The 24,150-nt window shown below is 36.9% G+C and overlaps 1 protein-coding gene across 38 annotated transcripts in view; it reads left to right on the top strand.

Annotated features, from left to right (window-relative positions):
* The window catches only part of TCF4 (transcription factor 4), a 366,024-nt gene that overhangs the window by 299,174 nt on the left and 42,700 nt on the right, over nt 1–24,150 (top strand). For all 38 annotated transcript variants that reach the window (XM_021930149.2, XM_021930143.2, XM_021930171.2 and 35 more), the window contains 3 exons: nt 10,574–10,679; nt 14,479–14,612; nt 20,542–20,674. In XM_021930149.2, coding sequence (XP_021785841.1) covers nt 10,574–10,679; nt 14,479–14,612; nt 20,542–20,674 — 373 coding nt within the window. The remainder of the gene's footprint in view (nt 1–10,573; nt 10,680–14,478; nt 14,613–20,541; nt 20,675–24,150) is intronic.

The raw sequence follows: 24,150 nt of genomic DNA, 5'->3' as shown, positions 1-24,150 counted from the left end.
GTGGGGAATGGTGCTCTTAAAATCTTTAGGACCATTATAGGTAATTCCATTTTCTAAAGAAAGCTCAGCCCTAAACACATTAGAGAAGTGGAATGCACTAAAGTCTATTTTGGCAGAACCAATGAATGTTTATCTTTCTCTGTGGTATGATGTTATTCTTAGTTTGACGTGTATCTCGTGTGTGGTGTGTTTATTCATTCATGCATGCATGCACTTAGTAAAGTTTTGAACCTATTCTGTGCCAGGCATTACATGCACATACACATTTGCCCAAGCACACCTGCACTTTTTTTTTTTTTTTTTAAGGTAATGCTGTTTTTACCTCATTGTTTCTGCAACTGGCTATCCTTAGCAGGCCTTCTTAGTGTACAATAGGGTATAGAAGAAATAACAATCAACATTGGAGTAAACCTAAAATTAATTTCTGTCTTTATTGTAAAGTCATAGAATTTGTTTTCATCTGGAAGACGTGCTGCCCTCATTTAATGGATAAAACAGTGCTTTCAGAGGTCACAAAGCTATTTTTTGGCAGATATAACCAAATCTATTTTGATGTTCCAACACCTCCTAATGAAACAGTAGTCATCATCTAAAACAAAAAGCAGTTGGTTGCTAAAGGGGGAGAAAGTGTTGAGATGGGAGATGATCTATTAGACATAATTGACAATCATGAATTTGATATGATAGGTGTAAACAGAGATAAAAATAATTTAGTCATATCTGTTTAAGATTTAAGATAACCAGAAGCAATAATGGTTAATTGAAATAATATATCAGGTTCTCCTTAACATTACCTTGACTTTCTTCACATGCACATCAGTGCATTTGGTAAATAAAAGTTTGGAAACAAGTTAGTTAGGTGTTTAGAACATATTAGAGTTGTGATGTGCTTAGCATCCGCAGTCTTTTATCTGTGCCAACCCTGAGCCTGGTAATGAAGCCAACTCCCACATGAATAACTAACATAAGGAGTGTAACCAGGAAGAAGTCAGGGTTTCACCTGGACCAAATTTTAAGCAATTAAGTGTTTCAAGAGATCTTTAGCCAGGTGTAACTTAATCAGTTTAAGGCACTCTCAGCTAGGGCCAAGGTACTCATCATGTTGGCAGTGGGCATTCCTCTGATACACCATGTTGAAAGTAATAGGAAACACAGAATGTTGCTCAGTTATTGCCAAGAGCAAGAGAAATGCAGGTGTAAAAATAAAAAGAAGTGTTTGGAGCCAGAGGCTAGTACGCATAGACAAGACTGTATTCATACTTCACTTTAATACTTCAGATAATAATCTGGTGGTTTTTAATCAGTTGAGTTTAGTGTGCTGGTATCTAGTCATGGGTCTGGTTTCACCACTAAACCCTAGTGTAACTCTCAGCCAATTACTTCACCTCTCTCCATCTCTAGTAGTATTCAACAAGTGTTTTAATACCTGTTGCATCTGAGCTCAACTTCATGTCTGGAAGACAGATGAATGGTCCTGCTTCTTGCAGTAACACACAAGAACCTCCTTTGTGCTGCCCTGACTGAGATGACCTTGTGTTCTTCTCTATGGGCAAAACAGCTCTAGGCTGCTAAATGGCCAGGCAGTATAGGGGACCTAGGACTCTACAAAGCTGGGTTGTGGTAGGAGTCCATGAGCACCACGGAGAGAATTCTTAGTTACCAGGAGATACTGTTGTAGTATTTAAAAACTCAGACTCCAAAACGAGACTACATGGTTTTGAATCTTAGTTTTGCCAGTTTATTAGCTGCCTGACTTTAAGCAAGTTGCTTAACCTCTCTGTGCCTCAGATCCCTTAGCCATAAAATTGGGATGATAATGAAACAAAAGGGTTTGTATGTAAGCAAAATGAGTATATGTACAGTTTGGCTGCAATAGAGCTGATGGGTGTAAACGATATAAATAATGACTTCTTTTCTGAAAATGACTTATTTTCTGTTTTTCTCATTGGTGATCCCTGCATATGTCACTGGGATGGCTGCAGGAATTCAGTAGGATAATGGGGAAAATAGCTTAAATCTCAAATGTTCTATAGCTATAACATCACTATGACGTCATAGCAGAGTGAGCCCACTGACATCTCTCCTGGCAGTTTTGCTGCCTCAGAGTTGGAATAATAACTCACTGAAAATACTTCCAAAATAATGAGCCACTCTGCAGATTTAATTTGTCATATTATTCTTTCTAATTATTAGTGGTTCTGTCTTAAATTCTTTTGTTTTAATTGAAGCAGTGTTTTTTCCCCCTTGGAAATTTCTATACATGTCAAAGGCTACCGACTCATTTTTGTTTAGAGTTTGAAATTCAATTTGAAAAATATACTGCAGCCAGCTATATGAAAAACGTAAGCGAATATTGTTGACTTTTGATTGAAGAGAAGAAATTACAAGGCAGGGCTGCCTAGCCACGAAGAACGCCAGGGTTTCATGCTTTGCACACAGAAGGCACGCACTTAAATTGGCACAGCTCACTTTTTTTTACTGTGCCTTTGCTGAGCTTGCGCAGGCTGAGTGCACTGGTAGAGAAATGCAGGGCTGTGTTCTGGCCATCCCTGCCTGCTCAGGCCTTTCCTGCTCCTTTGTGGATCGCCCAGGTCCCTGCTGCTTCCTGGTGCCGTCTCCTGGATCCTCTTGATGTTTTTCCGTTCTGTAATTTGATTGACAGTTACAAACAAGGAAGGAGCTTGAAATTCTTACCGTTTTGTGACTTCCTAAAACGGGAAAGGAAATTTGGTGGATGAGAAGGGAAAAACACCTCTTGGCTGAAATTCACTTACAGGATTTAGCCTCAGGTTTAATGTGCTCATGAATGAATAATGACTCAGCTGATATTTAGAAGCTGAGAAAATTATATGATTTTTGTGATGGGGTGTATAGATATGGATGTATATTTGAAGTGATTTGTGTTCTAAATATAGTAAGATGCTCAGGGAATTTCTTTTTGGGGAAACATGTATATTCTTTTTCGTAGGTTTTTGTGGTGCGTCCTGGTAGAGGGAAGATGGGTCATTGCTCAGTAGGTAAAAATAAAATATGAAAATCATACATATAAATGGTACATTTTACACTTTTTGATAGTTGTGAAATACTCTTTTTTTTAAACTACCAAAAAAGAGAATTTGAGGAGTAAAACTCTTCTTACCATGAATTATTTTGGGGCACTTAGAACTACTTGACTAATTCTTTTAAATACTCCAACTGATTTAGATGGAGTAAAAGTGTCACAATTTTAACAGCTTATACTGGTGAAATGTTTCCATTTATAAGAAATACCCTCCTATTTGTCAACATACTTAAGACATGTATGTGTTATTTCTAAGCACATTTCCTGTTTATTTGATAATGGAAATCGCCCTTTAATCATCACTTGGGCATGAAGGAGGATTCTTCTTCCTCCGTTAGTAAATATTCCTTGACTTGATAATACTGAAAATATGGGAGGTGAATGAGCTTAAATCCTGTGGTTTGGTTTGGTTTTTGGTTGTTTGCAGTCTTGGACTGTTCACCTGCACTGTCCTGTGCCTTTGAGTATGATTAACTGCCATTACACAACTCTACTTCTTGCATTTCTTAACTAATCTTTCATGCCGTTTGATTGCCCATTGGAATCTTTAAGTTAGCGACTTAGGAAAGATTTTAGGAAGGAGAATGCTAGGAAAACTGGCAGAGAAGTCAGGAACCTGGGCTCTGTCCAGGCCCTGGGTTAAGTCCTTTCACCTCTTCCTTTGACTCCTTTACAAAACGAAGTTGAACTCATTTGAGCTTTAAAAAGATGATGCCAAGAGGCAAGACAGAGGGCAGCAGATGTGAAAGTAACATGAAAGAGAAAGGAACGTCTGAAAAAAAAAAGCTAGAAAAAGATTTTGACTAATAGTACTAAAAACAAAGAAAGAATATGGAATAGAGAGACCCAATTATACTGATAATTACAATTATCAGTATTGTAAACACTACAGCAAAAAAAAAAAAAAAGCTAAAAATAAAGCTAAAAATCAGCTTTTATTGTCCATAAAAAGTGATCACACCATGTCTAACTGTAATTTTTTTGTCAAAAACACTAGAGGCCAAGGTCTAAATTGCAGATTAAGAGTTTCTTCTTTTTACTTCTTACATATCCAGAAACCTGGGGTCATAGATACTCTTTCATGGTGTGTTGTTTGGCACAACTTGCAAGTATTTTGGCAGATGGTTAGAAAAAAAGACTTTAAGAAATATGCAATAGTACGAAGGACTCTAAATATAATAAATAAAGCTAAGATCTCAGTATCCTGCCATTCATTACAGTCAACATTTATTGAACAGCAGTTACATGCCTAGCAGGGATACCTAGAACTTGCCTCTCCCACTAGCACTCCAGAACAGTTCCTGCTTTCCCAGCCTAAAGGAACAGCAAGTCTTACATGAGTTAGGCTTACTGTGATAGCTGTCCTGACAGCGAGTGGCAAACATGGCCCAGTGCCTTCCTCTTGGATGAACATGGCTCTACACTGGGACTCCCCAGTACACCTTTTTGTGGTGATGGGAAAGTCCTATGTTGGTGATGTTCAGTATGGTAACCGGTGACTGCATGTGCTGTGGAGAACTTGAAATATGGCTACTGTGACTGAGGAACAGAACATTTAATTTTACTTAACTTTGGTTGAGTTTGATTCAAATCACTACATATTACTAATGACTGCCAGTTGGACAGCAGCTTTCTAGACCCATTGTTAAAAATAATTATAAGTAATGAGTACCTCTTATGAGATAGAATTAATAATCCTATTTATTGAGTGCCCATGACAGATTAGGAATTATGCTTGACATATATTATCCCTAATCCTCACAACAATGGTTCATTTGACAAATAAGATAACTGAGGTTCTGAGAGATAAATTGCTTTGTTATGTCCTTGCAAGGAATTGTGAGAGCTGGAATTTGAACCTAATCAGTCAGACTCCAGAGCTGGGTGATTTCTAGTTTCCTGCCAAATCTGTATATGTACTGTCTGGAGGCTGTCTCTTCTGAGTACATCTTCTCCTTGTTTATGGGTTAGCTAGCAATGTCTTTATCTTGGTCACATAGGACAATTACAGGGTCCATCTTAACTCTTCTGAATATGGACGTATCACTGCACTGGAACCATTCATTTTTCTTACTGAGACCTATGTCCTTCAAAAAATATTAAGAGTTGAGGGTCCAACCCAGTTTCTTGAATAGTAAGCTAATCACCTACAAGTATGTTTTCCCAACAGATGCTGAGAGAAGCATCAAAGCATAAGGGTAGTTCTGTGGACATCAGTGGCACACAGTAAACTCTTGGCATTTGAGTGTTTAACTGTCGCAGTTGGGAATATTTCTGAACTTTCCCAAGGCCTGAGTTACTGAATGAGCCTAGCTAGTACTTTGGCGTCTGTGGCACAATTCTGCTTTGCTGTTTTCTGCTTTCCATGGAACATACAGTAACTCTCTTGAAGGGTCTGAAAGCCTCAATTACAATGTTTCAGTGATTCTGAACTGATTTTTCTTTGGAAATTATATATTCAGATGGTACTGGCAGAATCACGAAGGGGTAGTAATGTGGAGAAGTAGTAAAGGTCTACTGGGCAATCAGTTGGCTACCACCCAACCACATACGGTGATGTGATATGAAGCCGCTTTTCTTTATTCCCTCGGAGTTAAGGTTTGCCCTTCAGGAAGCAGCAGGTTACTTAACATGTACTTGATTTCACCATAACATGCATTATGGCATTTTCTTTTCTTTTTTCTTTTTTTTTTTTTTTTTTTTTGAGATGGAATCTTGCCCTTTTGCCCAGGCTGGAGTACAATGGCACGATCTCAGCTTACTGCAACCTCTGTCTCTCAGGTTCAAGCGATTCTCCTGCCTCAGTCTCCCGTGTAGCTGGGATTACAGGTGCCCGCCACCACACCTGGCTAATGTTTTTTTGTATCTTTAGAAGAGATGGGGTTTCACTATGTTGGCCAGGCTGGTCTCGAACTCCTGACCTCATGATCCGCCCACCTCAACCTCCCAAAATGCTGGGATTACATATGTAAGCCACCGCACCTGGCTGACATTTTGTTTTCTTAAAAGGTCATTATCAGACCCAACAAGACTATTTCTATAAACTGTGACTCAAGTATAGCCTCGTGTTAGTAGCTTAAAATAGATTTTCTTTACCTTTTTTGCCCTTTCAAAGCGAGGATTTTTTTTTAATGGAAAGAACATAGACTTTGATGATCAGTTCACATCCTTGCTTTACCCCTGGAAAAATGTGTAACCTGGAAAGATAGCTTAACATTCCTAAGTCCCATTTGTCCAAATAATAAAAACAATGGCAACAAGACTTCAGTACTAATGTCTGATGTTTTTTGTATGATTAATCTGTGCCAGGTTCCATTCCAGTTTCTTTACACACATTATACCATCTCATTCTCACAAGAACTTTGCATAGCAGGCATTATCATTTCCACTTTACAGGCAGGAACCCGAAGACCAGAGTTAAAAGTAACTGGTCCAAAATTGCCTAGTTAATAAATGGTGGAACTCGCAGTCAGACCCAAGCTGGTTTGGGGCAATACACTTGACCTTCTTATGATATGTCAGCCTTGTGAAATAGGAATGATGCTATTAATAATATCCGCCTTGTGTGATCATTTTGAAGGTTAGATATAATGTGTGTGAAACTCCTGCCACCAAAGTTGTTCCACAAGAGGCCCTAAACAAATGAGTAATCATTATTACTTTAAAATGTCCATAAGTGAAACTGATATGCCAAGACCAGTAAAAATGAGAGCCTCATAAGGAAAAGAGTAGGAGGCATACCTTTTTTTCATTTTGTTTGTTGGTTTCTGTGCTTGCTTGTTGTTCTTTTCTGTTAGGCACAGGTTTCATTTAGAAAAAATTAAATTGTGTTTTCTTTGATGAGTGCAGAAAGAATAGTTGGAAACATTGAATGGAACAGCTAATGTACCATTGTAATACTTCTCAGATTACAAAAAAAAAAATTAAATCTGTAAAATGAAAACTTTTTTTACTTTTGTCAATTCAAAGTTGTGTTATCTAGAGAGTTTTGTTAAACTCAGGGTTTCTATATGTATGATTGTCTGCTAAATTCAGGATTGTAAGAGAAGAGATAATGGCGCTAAATGGCGCTAACTTTGCATATTAAATATACTATGTTACCAGTTTTCCATGAAGCTTTTACTCAACAAATAATTTACTAAAAGGGCTGTGACCTATGAGTTTCACCAAGTCTTTCCGTTTCCAGTTTCGACAACAAAAGTTTCACACTTCTTTAGTTACTCTTGTGGGAGAAATCAGAATGCCAGCGATCACCTTGATCTAAGCATATTATTGGAGAAAAATTCAAGGATAGGTATTTGTTTCTTGTTAGATTTTCCTCATATTTCATCATTGGGGTCACTCCAATACATGATACTAGAATTTGGGATTTTTATTTCATGTTAGATTGGACTCATTTTCTGGTGTTAGTCATTAAAAATAATTTCAACTCTTTGAAGAGATCTAGGATGTTTGTTATTATTCTATTGATTAAATGAAGCTATTTTATTTAACAATTGTGTTGTTAAACTTTCTATATACTTAGAATAATAATACCAAAAACTGAATGGATATGAGCTTTTCTTATTGAATTTAATGTCAATATCAAATACCTTATTGAAACCCATACTTTGAAAGCTTGATTGAGAAATTGGCAAAAGAGTTAACTGAAGTAAAAATAATGAAGCAGTTTACTGGTCATCCAGGTTATGAAAGATTAAACCATTAGAGATAAACTGAACTGTGAATATTATGATCATGGTGTTTTCGTAAATACCATCTATGTCTCTGTCACCATTCTAAATAAAAGTACCCTGTCAAATGGTGAAAAATAAGAGTAATGTTTCTTTGACCATTTCATTATTGAGTTTTCTTATATTTGAAATGTGGGAGGTTGAACTAAAATTCGTTGGTTCCCTTCTCTAAAAAGGTATAGTTATATGTGATATTTATTTATTTATATAAATAAAAATATAGAGATCTTACCTTGAAAATAACTTTTGAGATAAGAATGATAAAGTATCTAAATGGAAGATGAATAAAATTGTACCTGATTTGTAAATTATTATATAAAGAAAATGTATAAAATATGTACAAATTGTCTATACAAAAAACTACAAACAGTGGTCCATTGCCTATTAACAAAGAGTTTCATCTTATCTAAAAAGTCTTGAATTGGCTACAACAGCAGAAGAATAGAAATTGCATAGTATAATATAACCTAAAAACATTTCAAGCCCATAGATACTCTTCTCCATGCAGCCAATATTTATGAACTTGGGGTAAGTGACCTACTCTTAGATATTTGAGCTTGATTATAATTCATAGTCAAGGTAGCCTCCTTGTAAATAACCAAAATTAACCAAAGATTTTTCCTTATCTTCCAAAAGCAATGCCAAGTAATTCTATCCAAATTGGAAAAAAAAAAAAAATTAGGTGTCATCAAATGGTGTTGACATAATGATATATATGTTTAAGGATAATGTAATAGAATATGCAATTAAAAGTACAGTATATAGAAAAAAATAGATTTTGTTTTAAAACATAAGGCGATTTAATAATGTGGGTCACAGATTCTTTTTAGTTTTATAATAAATATATTGATTTCTGAAATTTGGGAATATTCCATAGTACACTTAGCTTATGCTTATGTTAATACTGAGGACAGATTGCTGTCAGCCTAATAGCATGTAGATATATTATAGTCACACTACAATCATTCTGTCAGTTTTCAATTTCCCCTTTTCCCGTGATGTTTCTTTCATCTTGTTAGCTTTCTCTCAAGACCTTCTCTAAATACCTTTAGTAGTAATTCACAAACTGTTTGTTAGTTAATAGTTCTCAAGAAAATTCTGAGATTTGGTTGACAGAACTTAGATTGTTGATTTGTTTTTGGATTCCTAGCCAAAGTTTTATTCTTTGTTTCTTAAAAATACTCAAAAAAGTTTTTTTCCTTACTGTAAGCCCTCTGGAAATAGAAGCAAATCACCGTTTATACATTTAAAATGTGATGAAAATCACAAAATAAAGTCCAGTGAAATATAGGGCTTATATCCATTAGTGCCTTAAGAAAAATCCCTGTTTTCTAAAGTGTGAGTGGGCTTTTCTGATTTGTTTTTGTTTTTTTAAAGCTCCAGGACCTCCCAATTTTCAAGGGCACTTTGGGGCATGTGTAGCGTTTATTTGATGTATGGATGTAGATGCATATTTTCCCACATCTGTCTCTGTGGACCTATGCTTTGTGAAATCCTAAACCTTGTATTAATGCTTAGTTTATGATTCATGGTGTTCTGAGAGCAATTATATAATTTTTCTTGGGGTGTTTATTCTGTGTGCACTGTAAAAAAAATGAGAGTTATTTTTTGGTAACCCTGCACTTGCCTTTTTATTGATGAATTTCTTTTCCTTTTACTGTGACCTGTGAATATCACTGTAGGCTTACTGCCAATTTTGTGAGCTGCTGCCTGCTTCAAAATGGAGGCAGGAAGGTATCCATTTTCATCAAGAGGATGACAGTGTTTCAGTCTTTCTGACCATCTGGAGAGAGGAACTTTGAGAGCAAAAGAAAATGGGGATTAAAAAAAATTATATTTAGCAGAAAAGGCAAGGGGGAAAACCAATTGAAGTTAAACTATACCTTATGAATTTGTGCTTTTCTAATATGCTGTCCTGTTTAAAGAAAACATAAACAAGAAAATACACAGGCTATTATTATAAAGAATTGATTTCCCAAGTCTCATGAGTATTAGTAAATGAATGTAAGTAAATTAGGTTTTTGGCACACTTTTTAAGTTTATTGTACACACAAATATAATAAGCATGAAAAAGGAGGGCTCCCTCCTCCCGCTTCCTTTGCATACGCTGATTGTTGGTGGTCTTATGTAGATCCAGGCTTTTAATGGCCTTTTTCATGCATCTCTGCAAAAAGCTGACACTGTGGGAATTTAATATTCTAAGATATATTTATCATTTTCTGTGGTTTGGATAGTTCATTTGTGTTCTCTGTCTCTCCCTCTGTCTCTCTCTGTGTCTCTCTCTCTCTCTCTGTCTGCTCCCCCCTCCCCTCCCTACCTCCTCTCTGTAAAAGTGAAACTTTTAATTGAAAGGTAGAGTTTTTACTCTACCATTTGAAGAGGTTTGATGCAGGTCTTTCTGTTTTTACCTTTTTTATATGCTTATGGACCATCTGTGTTTAGAAGAAAAAGAAAGAAGTGCTTAGACTCACAGGATTACCCTATGGGCATTATACAGCGTATTTACAGCTAGACGTGGTTTACATCGACTGGAATATAACACACCTGGTTATTTTCTATTCACACAAATACACTGAGCTTTTATTTTGTTTTGTTTTGTTTTGTTTTGTTTTGTTTTGTTTTAGTGTGTTCAGAAAGGGCACTGTTTCTAGGGTTTGTTCAGATTTAAACTGGAAAGAGTAGAAATGTAGCACTTTCTGCCTACTTCTTATAAAAGAATGGAGCTTCAGATGCTTTGGTCAATGCAAAAAGCAAAACTCAGTTGGTTCTTTCTCCTCAGGTCTATGCTCCATCAGCAAGCACTGCCGACTACAATAGGGACTCACCAGGCTATCCTTCCTCCAAACCAGCAACCAGCACTTTCCCTAGCTCCTTCTTCATGCAAGGTAAGATGCTGCTGCTTCTGAGGGAAAGGCCACAGGGTAGCATTTTCCTGGGTCACTTAATGTCACAGATAGGGCAAAAGAAGTGGAATAGTAGACACGTGTAGAATTTTTGAAGTCATACTCTTCTTAGGAATTGAATTCCTTAAAAATTGATTATTAATTAAAACTGTACTAGGCCTTTCTTTACAATTAAACCCCTTTGAGCAGTAATGGGTTAAGATTAGATTGATCTGCTTCACGTAGAGCCAATGCTCCTGCTGGTCTTCCACGCATGACCAACCATTTCAGCATATTCACCATTCCCAAGACGATGTAGCTGTTAGTTTAGAAGTGGTTCATCTTCATGTATGTTTAGAACATCCTGGATTTAGCCAGCTGGGAACAAGTTGGCCTAATGTATAACCTTATGTAAAATTTTCATCCACTTACTAATTCGTAGGTAAGAACAAGGCTGCAAGATGAAGTAACCTACCACAGACTGGAATATTACATGGTGAAAGTTCTGTCCCAACATAGTAACTGGTTTAGGATAAAAGACCCAACTTTTGGGGGAGAAGACAAATATAGAAAATACGGAATTATCCAGTATGTTTAAATACATGGATGTGTGTCCCTACACTGAGCTTTTAGTCTTGCCACGGATAGTGTATACCTTTCTGCTGCTCAAAAAAGACCAAGATGTGACCGAGTGCAGTGGCTCATGCCTGTAATCCCAATACTTTGGGAGGCCAAGGAGGGTAGATCACAAGGTCGGGAGATTGAGACCATCCTAGCCAATATGGTGAAACCCTGTCTCTACTAAAAATACAAAAAATTATCTGGGTGTGGTGGTGTGTGCCTTTAGTCCCAGCTACTCAGGAGGCTGAGGCAGGAGAATGGCGTGAACCTGGGAGGCGGAGCTTGCAGTGAGCCGAGATCGCGCCACTGCACTCCAGCCTGGGTGACACAGCGCGAGACCCCGTCTCAAAAAAAAAATAAAAATAAAAATAAATAAATAAATAAATAAATAAATAAATTTTTAAAAAGACCAAGATGTTTGAAATGACAGCAGCTACTTCAAGAATGAACCACTTGGAGTATGCTCCTAAGGACTCCATCCTGATATGTGTGTGGCACTTATTTCTAATGTAATTATCTTGTTACCAAGTTAATGCCCTGAATTTAGATGAGGAATTTACCAAGAACCCCTGTGTGCAAAAATTTAACTCTTTTTGCCCAGGTATAAAAACCTTATTTGTATAAGCCGTGTCTACGGGCCATGGGTTTTCTTTCTTTATGCACCTCTAGGAAGGGCCATGTCACAGGAAGGGGAGCACATTTGCGGCAGAGAGTACCAGGGAAGCAGCCTGATTATAGTGGACACACTCAAAGTCGTTCTCATTAAAAGATATTAATCTTCCTTCCCTTCAGTGTGTTAGCTCTTTTAGTTTGTTAGTTCACATGTGAAATTCCATGGAAATTTATAAAATTGGGTGGAATGGCTCCCTTGGGAATAGAGAGAAGTTGTTCCACACATAATAGAGCTCATGTGTCAGAAGTCCTTTATCTTTGTGACCCATCCTAGGTGTAACTCTCAAAGGGACACAGCAGGCTATGTCACCTCGGTGCGTTTTGTGCCATGACAAAAAGCTTATCACCTTCAGCTGTAAACAGTAGCTACCTCAGCATCAGTCCCCTCTTTGGTGAGCAGTGGGAGATATTGTCCTACAGGTGTTTACAGAGATTGGCAACTCAAGGATCCATTACACAAAACAGATTTTGATTGAAAAAATTGGTGGAAGGATACATTTCTTGTATCTGCCCAGGAAAGTGGCTTTCTCAAAGGGTGCACATTGCTGGGTAGGCCAGGTAGATTAAATCAGTAGGCTCCTTTCCCTAGCAGACCACCCAAAATATGGGGAACAAATTTGTTTCTCTGCATATGCACACCCAAAAAGCAAAAAAAAAAAAAAAAAAAATTGAGTTGACATTTATGATGAGCACAATTAATTTGCACACGTCTAATTCTATTCTTTCAAAACAACATTATGCCAAGATCATGGGATGTGATAAATATTAATTTACTGTGAAAAGCATAATTTATGTAGAATATGTATTTTTATAAGTCTGCATCAAGCAGAATATTCTGTGTTAACAGTCCTAAATGCATTGCCACCCAGTGTATCACATTGTCAGGAGACTTTTGTTCAGTGGTATATGTTTTCAATTTATTTGTCATGTGTGCCATCTATTTAAAATGTTAGTGGTCTTGAACTTCATATTTGAATTTAAGGTAATATTTAAACCTTCGTAATCTAAGGACAAAAGCTCAAGTACATGAATGATAACTTTTTAAAAATCCTGTGTTTTCACATCGTGGCCACAGAAGCAAGTTGCATCACGGTTCTGTCCCATATCAGCTTCCCTTCAGTAGAGGGTTACTTGGTGCCCTGAGAATTCAATACTTGAAGGAATATGCAATTAAGGTGAAAGATATTCAGAAACTGTCTGGGGCATATTGTAAACTCACTACTGTGGCCTCTTATTTTTAACTTCTATTTCCATCTTCTAGTTAAAACTCTGAAGTTGTCAAAATCACAGACATGATTTTGCTTGCATGGTTCTTAAAGAGAGGAATCTACAAACTGTTCCTCCCAATCTGAAATGAGCCCAGTTCCAAAATTCGAACTTCTGGATTTAAGAACTCAGTGAAAAAGAGCTTCATGAAATACAGTGTCAGATTTAACTTTTCTATTTCCTAACTTTTTAATAGGCCTTTATTAAATAAAATGTTGTGGTAAAAATAATCTTATTTTCAAGGAAGCAATATCTGCTATACATTTAACAGCCAGCTGATGGCCTGGTATATACCTAGTACTCAATACTTTTTGTTAAAGTATTGAAAAAAAGAAAAAAATGAATGAATTTAGCAGTAATGTAGATCTTCTTTTCCCTTAAGCTTGGGAAACCAAACCTAAACAATAGCAATTATTAATAATAACCTGTAGGCCAACAGGCCCAGAGAATGAAAAAATCTGTAGGGATGTTTTTAATAATGGTGTTAACAAAAGGTTAACCTCATATTGAAAGATACTTTATATAATTTTAAACCTCTATAATTCATAAATCATTTTATAAAATCCAGAGACTCTCAAAATTATCTGTAATATAATAGCCACCTAGTGCGTGTGTGTACCCTTTGGATTGCTACTGAAGGTTTAAGATAGCTATATAGCTATACACCAAAAAATACAAATAAAATATCCTAAGAACTATATATTTGAGATTCATCTTCTCTGTATGCCATAATATAATTAAAATTCCAACTTTAATTCTATTGCGTATGTTAAAAATGAAATTAAACATTTTCAACCTAAGATTTTTTTAAATTAATACTTCTTTATATGTTTTTAAAACTTGTCAACTTTGTAATTTCTCAAATACTTTTCACCCCAAAGTTTAGGAACAATTTAACTTTTTAGTTGGTTTTCATAGAAAAAAGGGTTAGAAGACTTCTAAGAAATGTTTCCTTTAGCAGTAATTACCTTGCTGACTTGACATAATTCGTGGTAGAAGTATGCTCTGTTGTTCTTTTACAGTTGAATTTTTACCAAGAACACTTTAACTTTAAGTGTTTATATTTGTTTGACAATATAGAGCCACTTGGGAAGAAATGATGACTGTCTTCTGATGTAATCAGCTAACAAACACAAAGATGAATAACACAACAGGCAGTCATTTTCAAGTATATGAAAAAACCCTATTCTATAAGGCAAGGCTGAATGCCTCAGAAAGTCATGGTTCTCTTTGTCCTTTACAGATGGCCATCACAGCAGTGACCCTTGGAGCTCCTCCAGTGGGATGAATCAGCCTGGCTATGCAGGAATGTTGGGCAACTCTTCTCATATTCCACAGTCCAGCAGCTACTGTAGCCTGCATCCACATGAACGTTTGGTAAGGCAGATGTACACGATAATGGGAATATCACAGCTAGTTTATTATACTTCATCCTCTGTCTTTCCATGCATGTACACAAGGACTCTGCAAATAAGTGCAAAAATTGCACACACCCATTGTTCTTAAGTTGTATTCTTTCTGTGATCAAAGACATAACAGGATCAGATCACCTTTGTAAATCCTTCCAGATTCTCTCTGGCATTGTTCTTTTGTTTATTGTGTTTTGCTCTGTGCCTTCTTTATCACAATGTCAGCTTCCTTGAGTACATAAATAGATACTTATTTAAGTTGCAAAATCTTAACATGGTGGTTCCTGGTCATTTTTTGCTATCTGTGGTTTCAAAGGATGTACTGCAGAGGGCAGAGTGATGGTCAGTAGGTTATATGCATCACCCAGGAGCATTTAATTTCCCCTTGACTGGCTTATGTCAGCTTTGGCCTGTTGTGATGTATCCAAAAGAAGAAGTTTATATTTTCTGTAGACTTCCATCAGTAAGAGAAAGCATGAGGTTTCTACATAGATCAGATTCCCATTTTTCAGTATTTTAATTCCCATCCTAGCCTGCCACTCATACTGTGTTTTGCCTCACTCCAGGTGAAAACTGCTGGGCTCTAGAATGTTAAGTCTTTCATTACTAAACGTTTGCACTCTGTCCATCACCTACATTCATCTGTCATAGTATGTCTCTTTATCCTGAAGGAAACAACTCAACTGACTTTCTTCTAGCCTTAAATGTCACCACAGCCCAGAATCCACTGTTGAACTTAAGTCTGTCATTAAAGGGAGGAAAGAGCCTAGATCTTGAGTGAGATTTGGGATGCAGATAAGATGAAATTTGAATCCCTTGTGCAAGAACATAGCTTAATATGTGAACCTCAAATCCTACAAATGTGAAAGCATATGGGAAATCCAGTGATCCTAGGTGGTACTTACACCACTACTCTTCATCTTGCATTTGTCCCTTTTTCTTCTCATATCCACACGTAGGTTTCTTTCTCTGTTCTGATAAAGGAAGTCATTCTGGATTCATGTGGTCTTTGCTCTCTTTTGCTTAACCAGTACATATACAGGATCTGATATCCTACTCCAATAATCAAAAAAATTCCAGAAGTGAAGATTTCTGATATCCTTGAAAATCCATATTTAGTTGTTCCTAGTGGTGGAGATGCCTTAGTAGTCAATTAGCCTGTACATTCCTGAGAGGCAAACAATGGAAATGGAATGGGCCTTTTTGTATCATCTCCCAAGACTGAATGTGTAAATCACAAACTATCTCACATTTCAGCACATTTCCAGTAAATAGCAGATGACTTGTTTTCAAATTTTCTCTTCACCCACCTCCTATTTGGAGATATTAGAGTGAAAGCTTAGAGAAATGTCAACTATATCAACTATTATTATGCTAGAATTCGTTTTGGCTAAAATTTTCATTTCTCCACCATCATTTTCCAATTCTCTGGGAACTCATCATCAGTCAAAACTATATGTGTCCTATGAGCAAGGAACGTTTTGATTACAAATAAAAGTTTTAGGCACTATACCAGCATGTTGAAATTTCAGTTCTTTTAAGAGTTGCCCATTTGACGTTAATTTTTCTTCCCTTCTGTGTTTCTTTCTTTTCCTGTCATTCTTGAGAGTTTTGAGTTAGGCGATCTGATTTTATCCTAGTCCGGTTCACTGCTTGGGAAGCAGCTTTAAAATGTGCTTCCATGCACAAAGAGTGTAATTTCAAAATGGAAACCAACTATATTCCTTTTAGAAAAAGTCTTACAGAACCAAAGCAGTATTATCAACCAGAGAGAAAAGAGCATTTTGAAGTAGTAACCCAATAGGCTATATCAGAAGCTATATTTGCAATGCCATTTACCTATCACAAAACACAGGATTTTCATTTTTCATCTGATCAGTTAACAGATTTCAGAGAGTAGAGTTTTTGTTTTAAAGGGGACATGAATAAGCTATCTTGTAACGTATACTAATGAATTTTCCCACTGTTAGTGAAACTACTGAATTATTGTATCTGGTTATCATTGTACTTGCAGTATTTAACCATCTGAAAATCTTTTACTGAAGTGACTTAGAAGAATCTGACACTGAGAATACTTTGAATATACAGTAGCAGTTGGTGTCATTTCAGTTGAAAATAATGGTAGTTCCTTATAATTTTATTCTTAGCATCTGGCTAGCCCCATACTAAACAAAGGGATAGTTTAAGAAAAAGCTAAGTGCTGTTCCTGGATTATTTGGGGGATAATTTGGCCAAGTTGATATTATCTCTAAAGATAAAACATTTTAAAAACATCATTGCCTTCATCACTTTATGCCATGTTATAACAGAATGTGTAATTATAAAACTTCAGATCCACATACTTTCAGTAGCAACTGTCAAGTTACCGACGTTTAGTCTTTAAATCCCCTTTACAGTTTTAGCCTGTCCAACAGAATCCCACAGTTAATCATTACTGTGTTACAGATACCCACACAAAATCACTCAGATGAATGGAGTTTGCGATTAAGCTTTGGAATGGGTTGTTGTAGATAATTTTACGTTTGGAGTGACTTGGCAGGGTTCTTTTTAAGAACAGGGTAGAGTCCTCACTGTCTGGCATGATTTAGGCATGGTCTTTGCACTACAGGGCGAAACAGTCCTAGGAATCTGGAATTTTCCTTTAAAGGAAGTTCTGTTGTCTTTTATTTTTTTGTAACATAAACACTTGCTTCAGTAATTCTCAACTGATGGCAGTTTTTCCCTTTGGGGAACGCTTGGCAATGTCTGGGGACATTTTCATTGTTACAACTAGGGACTAGATGCTACTGGAATCCAGTGCATAGAGGCTAGGGGTGCTGGTAAACATGACGTCATATACGGGAGAGCTTCCACAGCAAAGAATTAGTAGTGCCAAGGTTCAGTAGTGCCAAGGTTGCGAAATCCTGCCCAAACCCAAAGCATGATTTTATTCTTATTTATGTGCACCAGTTATTATATTTTTCCAATCTTTGAATTATCAACCAGTATATCACTAATGGAAACATTTCCAACAGTTACTTTGTTAATAGACACAAAATACACTACTCTTGGGCATCACAAGTTAAAATGAATGAATAGTGGGCATGTAAAGCCTCACACTTTGTCACACTCCTCATGTCCTTTGTAGCAAGCAGGAAAGACAGTAATAGCTGGATTGAGAGACTAAGAGGACCTCTTATAGTTGATCCCTAAATCCTCTAAAAGAGACATTATTCTCTGGTGTATTTATTACATCTCTGAATGACAGTAGTTTTCAAGATAGTTTTTAATGTAAAATAATCTAGTTATAAATCTCATTAGTTTATTTCAGCATCTAATTTTCTGTGAATCTCTAAAAATAACTGATTTGCATGGATTTCATTGGTTTCCATCTTTATAATCTATGGGGATTAATTTTTCCTTTTATTCTGTGAACTCAGCATTAACCCTTCATCAAATCCCAAATTACTGCCCGTTTTACATAAAGTTAAAAGGGCCCAAAGATTCTCACCAATGTGACTATCTGTTTTGTTTTGTTTCATATTCTGATTATTATAGTTAGTTAAATGTTTATTATTCTTTTCCTCTTTTTTTGATTTTTGTACATTTCAGACTGATTTGTAGTTCGTCTGTTCTTCAGAAATTCCACATGGAATAGGACTGTGTAGAAGTGAAGTTAAACTTAGTCATCTCTTTGTTGTTGTTGTTGTTGTTGTTTGAGATGGAGTCTTGCTCTGTCGCCCAGGCTGGAGTGCAGTGGCGCAATCTCAGCTCACTGCAAACTCCGCCTTCCAGGTTCACGCCATTCTCCTGCCTCAGCCTCCCAAGTAGTTAGGACTACAGGCGCCCGCCACCGAGCCCAGCTAATTTTTTGTATTTTTGGTAGAGACAGGGTTTCACTGTGGTCTTGATCTCCTGACCTCATGATCCACCTGCCTCGGCCTCCCAAATTGCTGAGATTACAGGCGTGAGCCACCGCGCCCGGCCCGTCATCTGTTTTTTTGTTCTTTTTTCCACATTCTGTTTCTTTTCCTCCATTTTCTTATAGTGTTTACCTCTATAGCAGAAATAGCTCTATCCCTGCTAAGCTTTCAGATTAGCTGTACTATGGAATGAGCCCACTATTATTTTCATTGGAGAAAATTCCATGGACTACCTACCATTCATTAAGTGGCAAGTAGAAGTGAGTTTAACAGGTAGCCTAAGGAATTTTGGGGTCAAGGAAAGAAAGAGGTCCATGGAATTTAAAAATTTGGAAGGCATTCTCAGGAACTTGGAAAGATGTAAAGGCATCATCTTAACTTTTTTACTGACGTCCTTTAAGTTGGGCTGTTTTGGTTTTCCAGAGGTAATATTTTCAAAAACATTCATGTATCATTGAAAATCCTACCTCTAATACATAGATTCATTTCCTTAGACTAGTTGGCTCTCAAATAAGTTATACTTCAATCCACTGTTTATTAAATTCTAACTGTTAACCAATTGTTCATTGAGCATATGGTGTAATTATGTGTTCAGTAGTTAGCCGCAGGTTGTGGGATGCAGAACTATAAGCTCTATTCCTTTAAATAGTTTACAATATAGGTGAAAATACATTAGAAAGAGCAAGAAATGAAAGGCAAAATATAATTAAGTGTTAAAGAGCATAGTGCAGAATGTAAGTGCATTAGGGACCCAGAGAGAAGAGATGGTGGAAGAGTTGGAGGTAGTTAGGGACTCTTCAAGAAAGAGGTAGAATTCAAGATGGATCTCACAGAGTAAATAGGGCAACACTCAAGAGACTATCATTTCATTCCTCCTGAGCAAATGCTTGGGTTTTAAATACCCGTGACTATCAGCATCATATTCAATCTCTAATTTTGAAAAAAAACAATTTTAAGAGCGTTTCCAATAATGATACAATAAAGCCTCATAGTCCATTAATATATTGCATATGAAGAAAAAGTGTATTTTAGCTTTAATACTTTACATAACACATTCAGATGCCTATGAGAATAACTTTTGAAGCTGCTTTTTATCAAAATAGCTCAGCACGTTTTTGTAAATTACTATGTCCATTTTAGTGATCTGTTCATTCCCAAGCAGATGGGTAGATTGCAACTAATTTGCCACCTTACAGGCACTGTGGCATACCCAAGAAAGGCAGCTTATTTGGAAAACTAATGTAATAATTAAACTCAAAGCAGAGTCTTAAACCAAATGATTCTGTAAAGATGTTGTTCTTTCATTGCCAGCTATATGAGGATTGCTTGTAGGTGGGGTATGTAAAGAAAGGACTCAAACCAAAATAAGTCATGTGGTCCTAATTTAATTCAGTATAGTCAATGGTTACATATTGATGAGTAAGAGAGATATTTAACCATTAGTGCTTTTTAAATTTTTTATTTACTAAATTTTATTGTTGCTGGGGTTCAAAAATAATAATTTAATTTGGGAAGAAGAAGATTGGAAACTGGTTAGTCTTTGCCATTTAGTTTCAAGAAAGTCAGGATGAAATGTAATATAAGCCCTGTGGATCATAATGTTGTTTTATTCATTATATAGTGGAATCTTTTCCACTTGATCAGCAGGCCACACAAAAAAATTAATAGTAGAGTGGTCTTTTATGCCGCTGAAACCCTGGAGATGATTTTAAACAGTAATCTGCAGATTTCAAGATTGTGATCATTTCTCAATGCCCCTCATTGCCATTATATTCCTCCACAGTTGATGCAAACCCAAGCTAACTGTGTTTCTGTATAACTTATTATTTGAAAAATGAAAGCTGTCAGATCTAAGCAAGATATATTCTTGGCTATTTTGAAATTCTAATAGCTGTCTCCATTGTAAAATAGAGAGTTGTGAGAAAAGTATTTGAAAATAACTCACTGAATACCTTATGATTAAATATGGCCACCTTTTTCTGCTTCTTGCTATAGAGCTATCCATCACACTCCTCAGCAGACATCAATTCCAGTCTTCCTCCGATGTCCACTTTCCATCGTAGTGGCACAAACCATTACAGCACCTCTTCCTGTACGCCTCCTGCCAACGGGACAGACAGTATAATGGGTGAGTCACAGAAATGCCAATTCTGATACCGACAATCAGTGTCAGGGTTTAATCATCAAGGACCTCTTTTTCCCTTTCATAACTGAATAGCAATTAGGCAATAAATATTAGTCACATAACAGAATGAACACACAAATGAACCAATCAGAAGTAAAATCACTGGCTTGAGCATAACCGTATTTTTGGTCACAAGACACTGAAATTTACGTTCTCCATCGCGAGTCATTAGATTGAACAAGGGTTCAAACAGACCAAAACTATCTTGTTCTTCACATTCAAAAAGAGTGAACAAAGTCATAAGACGAGCCTAGTGAGACTAGGAGCTACAAAGCAGAATAATTCTTAATGGTAGTTATCAACCACTTCCCAAAAATGCAGTCGTTGTGCTAGGCTTTTATCCATGGTGTGCCACTGTCTTCCGAGGACTGGTTAATGTGAAATTCTCAGGTGACTGACAATAACTCCATGAGGTTAATCTTCTGGAGAATGTGACACTGTGGAGTCCCTCAGAGGGGAAGAAGTATTTGTTCACTTATGAGAGAGGAGATGCCTGGGCATCAGTTGGCCAGAAATTATTTGTTGCTGCTTTTAATTAATTAATTAATTTATTTTTACCAAGGACATTTACCAGTAAGTTAAGATTCAAGAAGAATGCTGCCCCCATGAACTGAGCCATCATACTCTTATCATGATGTTCACTGTGGTCTTTTCCGTAGGACAGGTGGTTCCCCGATCAGCATTCCCACTTCGAGGAATGAACTGAACTGGATGTCCAGCTGCCCCTGGAGGGTAGAGGTGGAGTTGGTGGGGAGATAGCTACCTGCTTCTGAACCAGCTTTGACACCTTGTTGTTCAGATGAGCAGCAAGCTTAGTGCACCAGGGTCTTATTAAAACCTCAGACTTCTCAGGTGATCACTTTCTGTGGTTCTTGCTCAAACTAACTCCTTTCTTGGCCTGAATGTCACTCTTAGAGCGTCAGTGGGGAGAACACTCAGTGTATGTCTTTGAGAGAAGATTGCGCAACAGAATAATGGTGCTGTTGAGTCCTCTTAGCTCTTTGTACTTGTTTTCTTTAGAGAGTGTGTAGAATTTGGGGAAGTGGCGTGAATCACTTATGTAGGAACGTTTTTCATGAAGGAGGAGAGATGTGTTTTGAAACGTTGGAAATATAATTTCTGCCTCAATAATGCCCTCTCTGCTTATTCAATAATATATTTCACTCTTGAGATGAGCCATCTCGAAGCCTCTCCACTCCAGTATCGTGTCTAAGAAGCAAATTGAGGAGAGAGTTTCCATTTTTTTAACTTTTCCTAACCAAGCTTCTACAAATATGTTGCATCAGTTTGACCTTGGAGAGCTACAGACAGAGGTCACATGGGGAAGTTTGTTAGCTATCAATGCAGTTTTGGCAGATTTGAAAAACAAGAAGAAAGAAAGCAGTGCAGAACTGAAAGAGTGAGAAAAGCATATTTCACTTCAGTGTGGTTTGACAAATGGAAAGCCCCTTTCTGCAGTCATGAGGTCTGGTTATGAAGAAGGATGACCGGTCATTCATCCTTTTACATGACAGATTTCCTGTCTACTTGTGGTTTGAGTAATTTTCTTTTTTAGGAAGGTATGAAGGTGGAGCAGAACCTTGAGTTGAGGAAAACATATTTAGGCGCTGTTTGAAAAAAAGTTTTTCTGATTGATTTGCAAAACAGTCCTCTTGAGAGAGAGGCACTATGACTTGGAAAGGACATATCAGGAAATGGGGTGGTTATCTCCATGAGCTGTAGACAGCTTAGCCACAACTCTCAGTGGGAATGAGTTTTGCTTGGTTTTAGCTGGTCATTGTCATTAGTTTGTGGATGAACAGGAGAATCCACTTGTTGGTCTAGCCAGAGTGGAGCAATAGGTGACTTCTGTATGCTGAGAACAGACTTAACTTGTTAAAAACCATAGGGCCTTATTTAAGGGTCTTGACAATAATAAAAGTGCTATAATTTAAAAACAAAAGTATGAGATTTTTAGAACTCAGGAAAGGGCTTTCTAGAAATTTATTTCATATAATGGATGCACTTGTCAAAATCCACCAGCAGAATGATAAAAAGATGCATAATCTTTCAGGAAATAGGTAGACATGGTAATTCAGCATTTTGTAGGCGCAAACCTTTATTATTATGCATAAATACAGATTTTACTTTAAGGTTACTTTAAGGGAGAACATTCGAGAATGCTTTTCTTTAAAATAATATTTTCACCAATTGCGTACGTGAAAATGCAGAGGAAAATTTAAGCATAATAAGCCTTAGTATTGCGTGATGTCTGAGTGGCCCATGTTTTTTCACATTTAAGTTCTCTTAGGCTTTGATTTGATTTTTCGAGTGTGGTAGAAGTCAGTGATGGCAGTGTGTCTGTATAACAAGAAGAGAAGCTTTCTCTTCTGATGTTAGTGATACTTCCCTAACAAACAGTATGGATTAATAGGATACATCTGCAGACTTTTGAAAATATTTGGCATATACTCACTCATTCTGAAACACAGGAAGTAAAGAAATATTACGTTGCCTGTATCTCAAAGAACAAACAGAGCTAATTAAATAATTGGCAAATAGGGAACACATAGCCTGACACATGTTTGAGATTACACACGATTCTGTAGAAAATGACTGTAAGCAATACTAATGCCTTAAGAATGGGGTTCAAGCACTAACACATGGACATCACATTTTTCACGTTTTCTTGGTAAAAAGTTGCAAGACAGTGCAGTCTTTTCATACAGGGTGTTGATGTCTTAGGAAGCTGCTTTTTCAGTTTAGAAGAGGGCTGCTGCCCTTCGTCTCAGTGTCATGTTATAATATGTCTTTCTGGTGGTCAGCAGTTGTCCTGAACTGACACTAGAACAACGCAGTGCATGTGGGGTGAGATACAAGCTCTAGAACTCTCAGAAAGGAACCTCTCTGTAACCACATTCCCTTTCTTCTTCTTCTGTCCTCTGCATCTCAAAGATGGAAGATGTCCACTGAGGTTTACTATTTGTTTGGCTTGGGGGAGTGACTGGGTGTTTCTTGCTTTGTTTTCTTTTGCCCTGTAATACCCAATATCATTTTTTTGAGAAATCCTTAAGAATGATAAAGTTTACTTGGATTACATTAATGAGGTGTGTGTGTTTTTGGTTTTGTTTTTTTGTTTTTTTGTTTTTTTAATGACACATTCATCCATGGATTTTCAAGAGAATTGTAGAACAAGGTATTTTATTCATCGCATACAGTCCACTACTTTTCTCAAGCCTCACTGGCACACTCTGGAGATCATATTAGACCTTTCTGAATTGAAAGGGTCATCTAATTAGCCCTACAGTTAGAGGAATATAATGTATGGGACACAAGCATGGATTCACAGTAGTTCAGCTGGTGACACACCCAGTTAAGGAGAGAAGTTGTCAGGGGTCTTTGGGAGTTACCAGCATCAGTACCTTCTACTCAGTTCTTCA

Source organism: Papio anubis, chromosome 19 (genome assembly GCF_008728515.1).
Source record: "Papio anubis isolate 15944 chromosome 19, Panubis1.0, whole genome shotgun sequence".
NCBI classification, from domain to species: domain Eukaryota; kingdom Metazoa; phylum Chordata; class Mammalia; order Primates; family Cercopithecidae; genus Papio; species Papio anubis.
The sequence above is the reverse complement of the archived record's forward strand: the minus strand, read 5'-3'. Positions and strand labels throughout refer to the sequence as shown.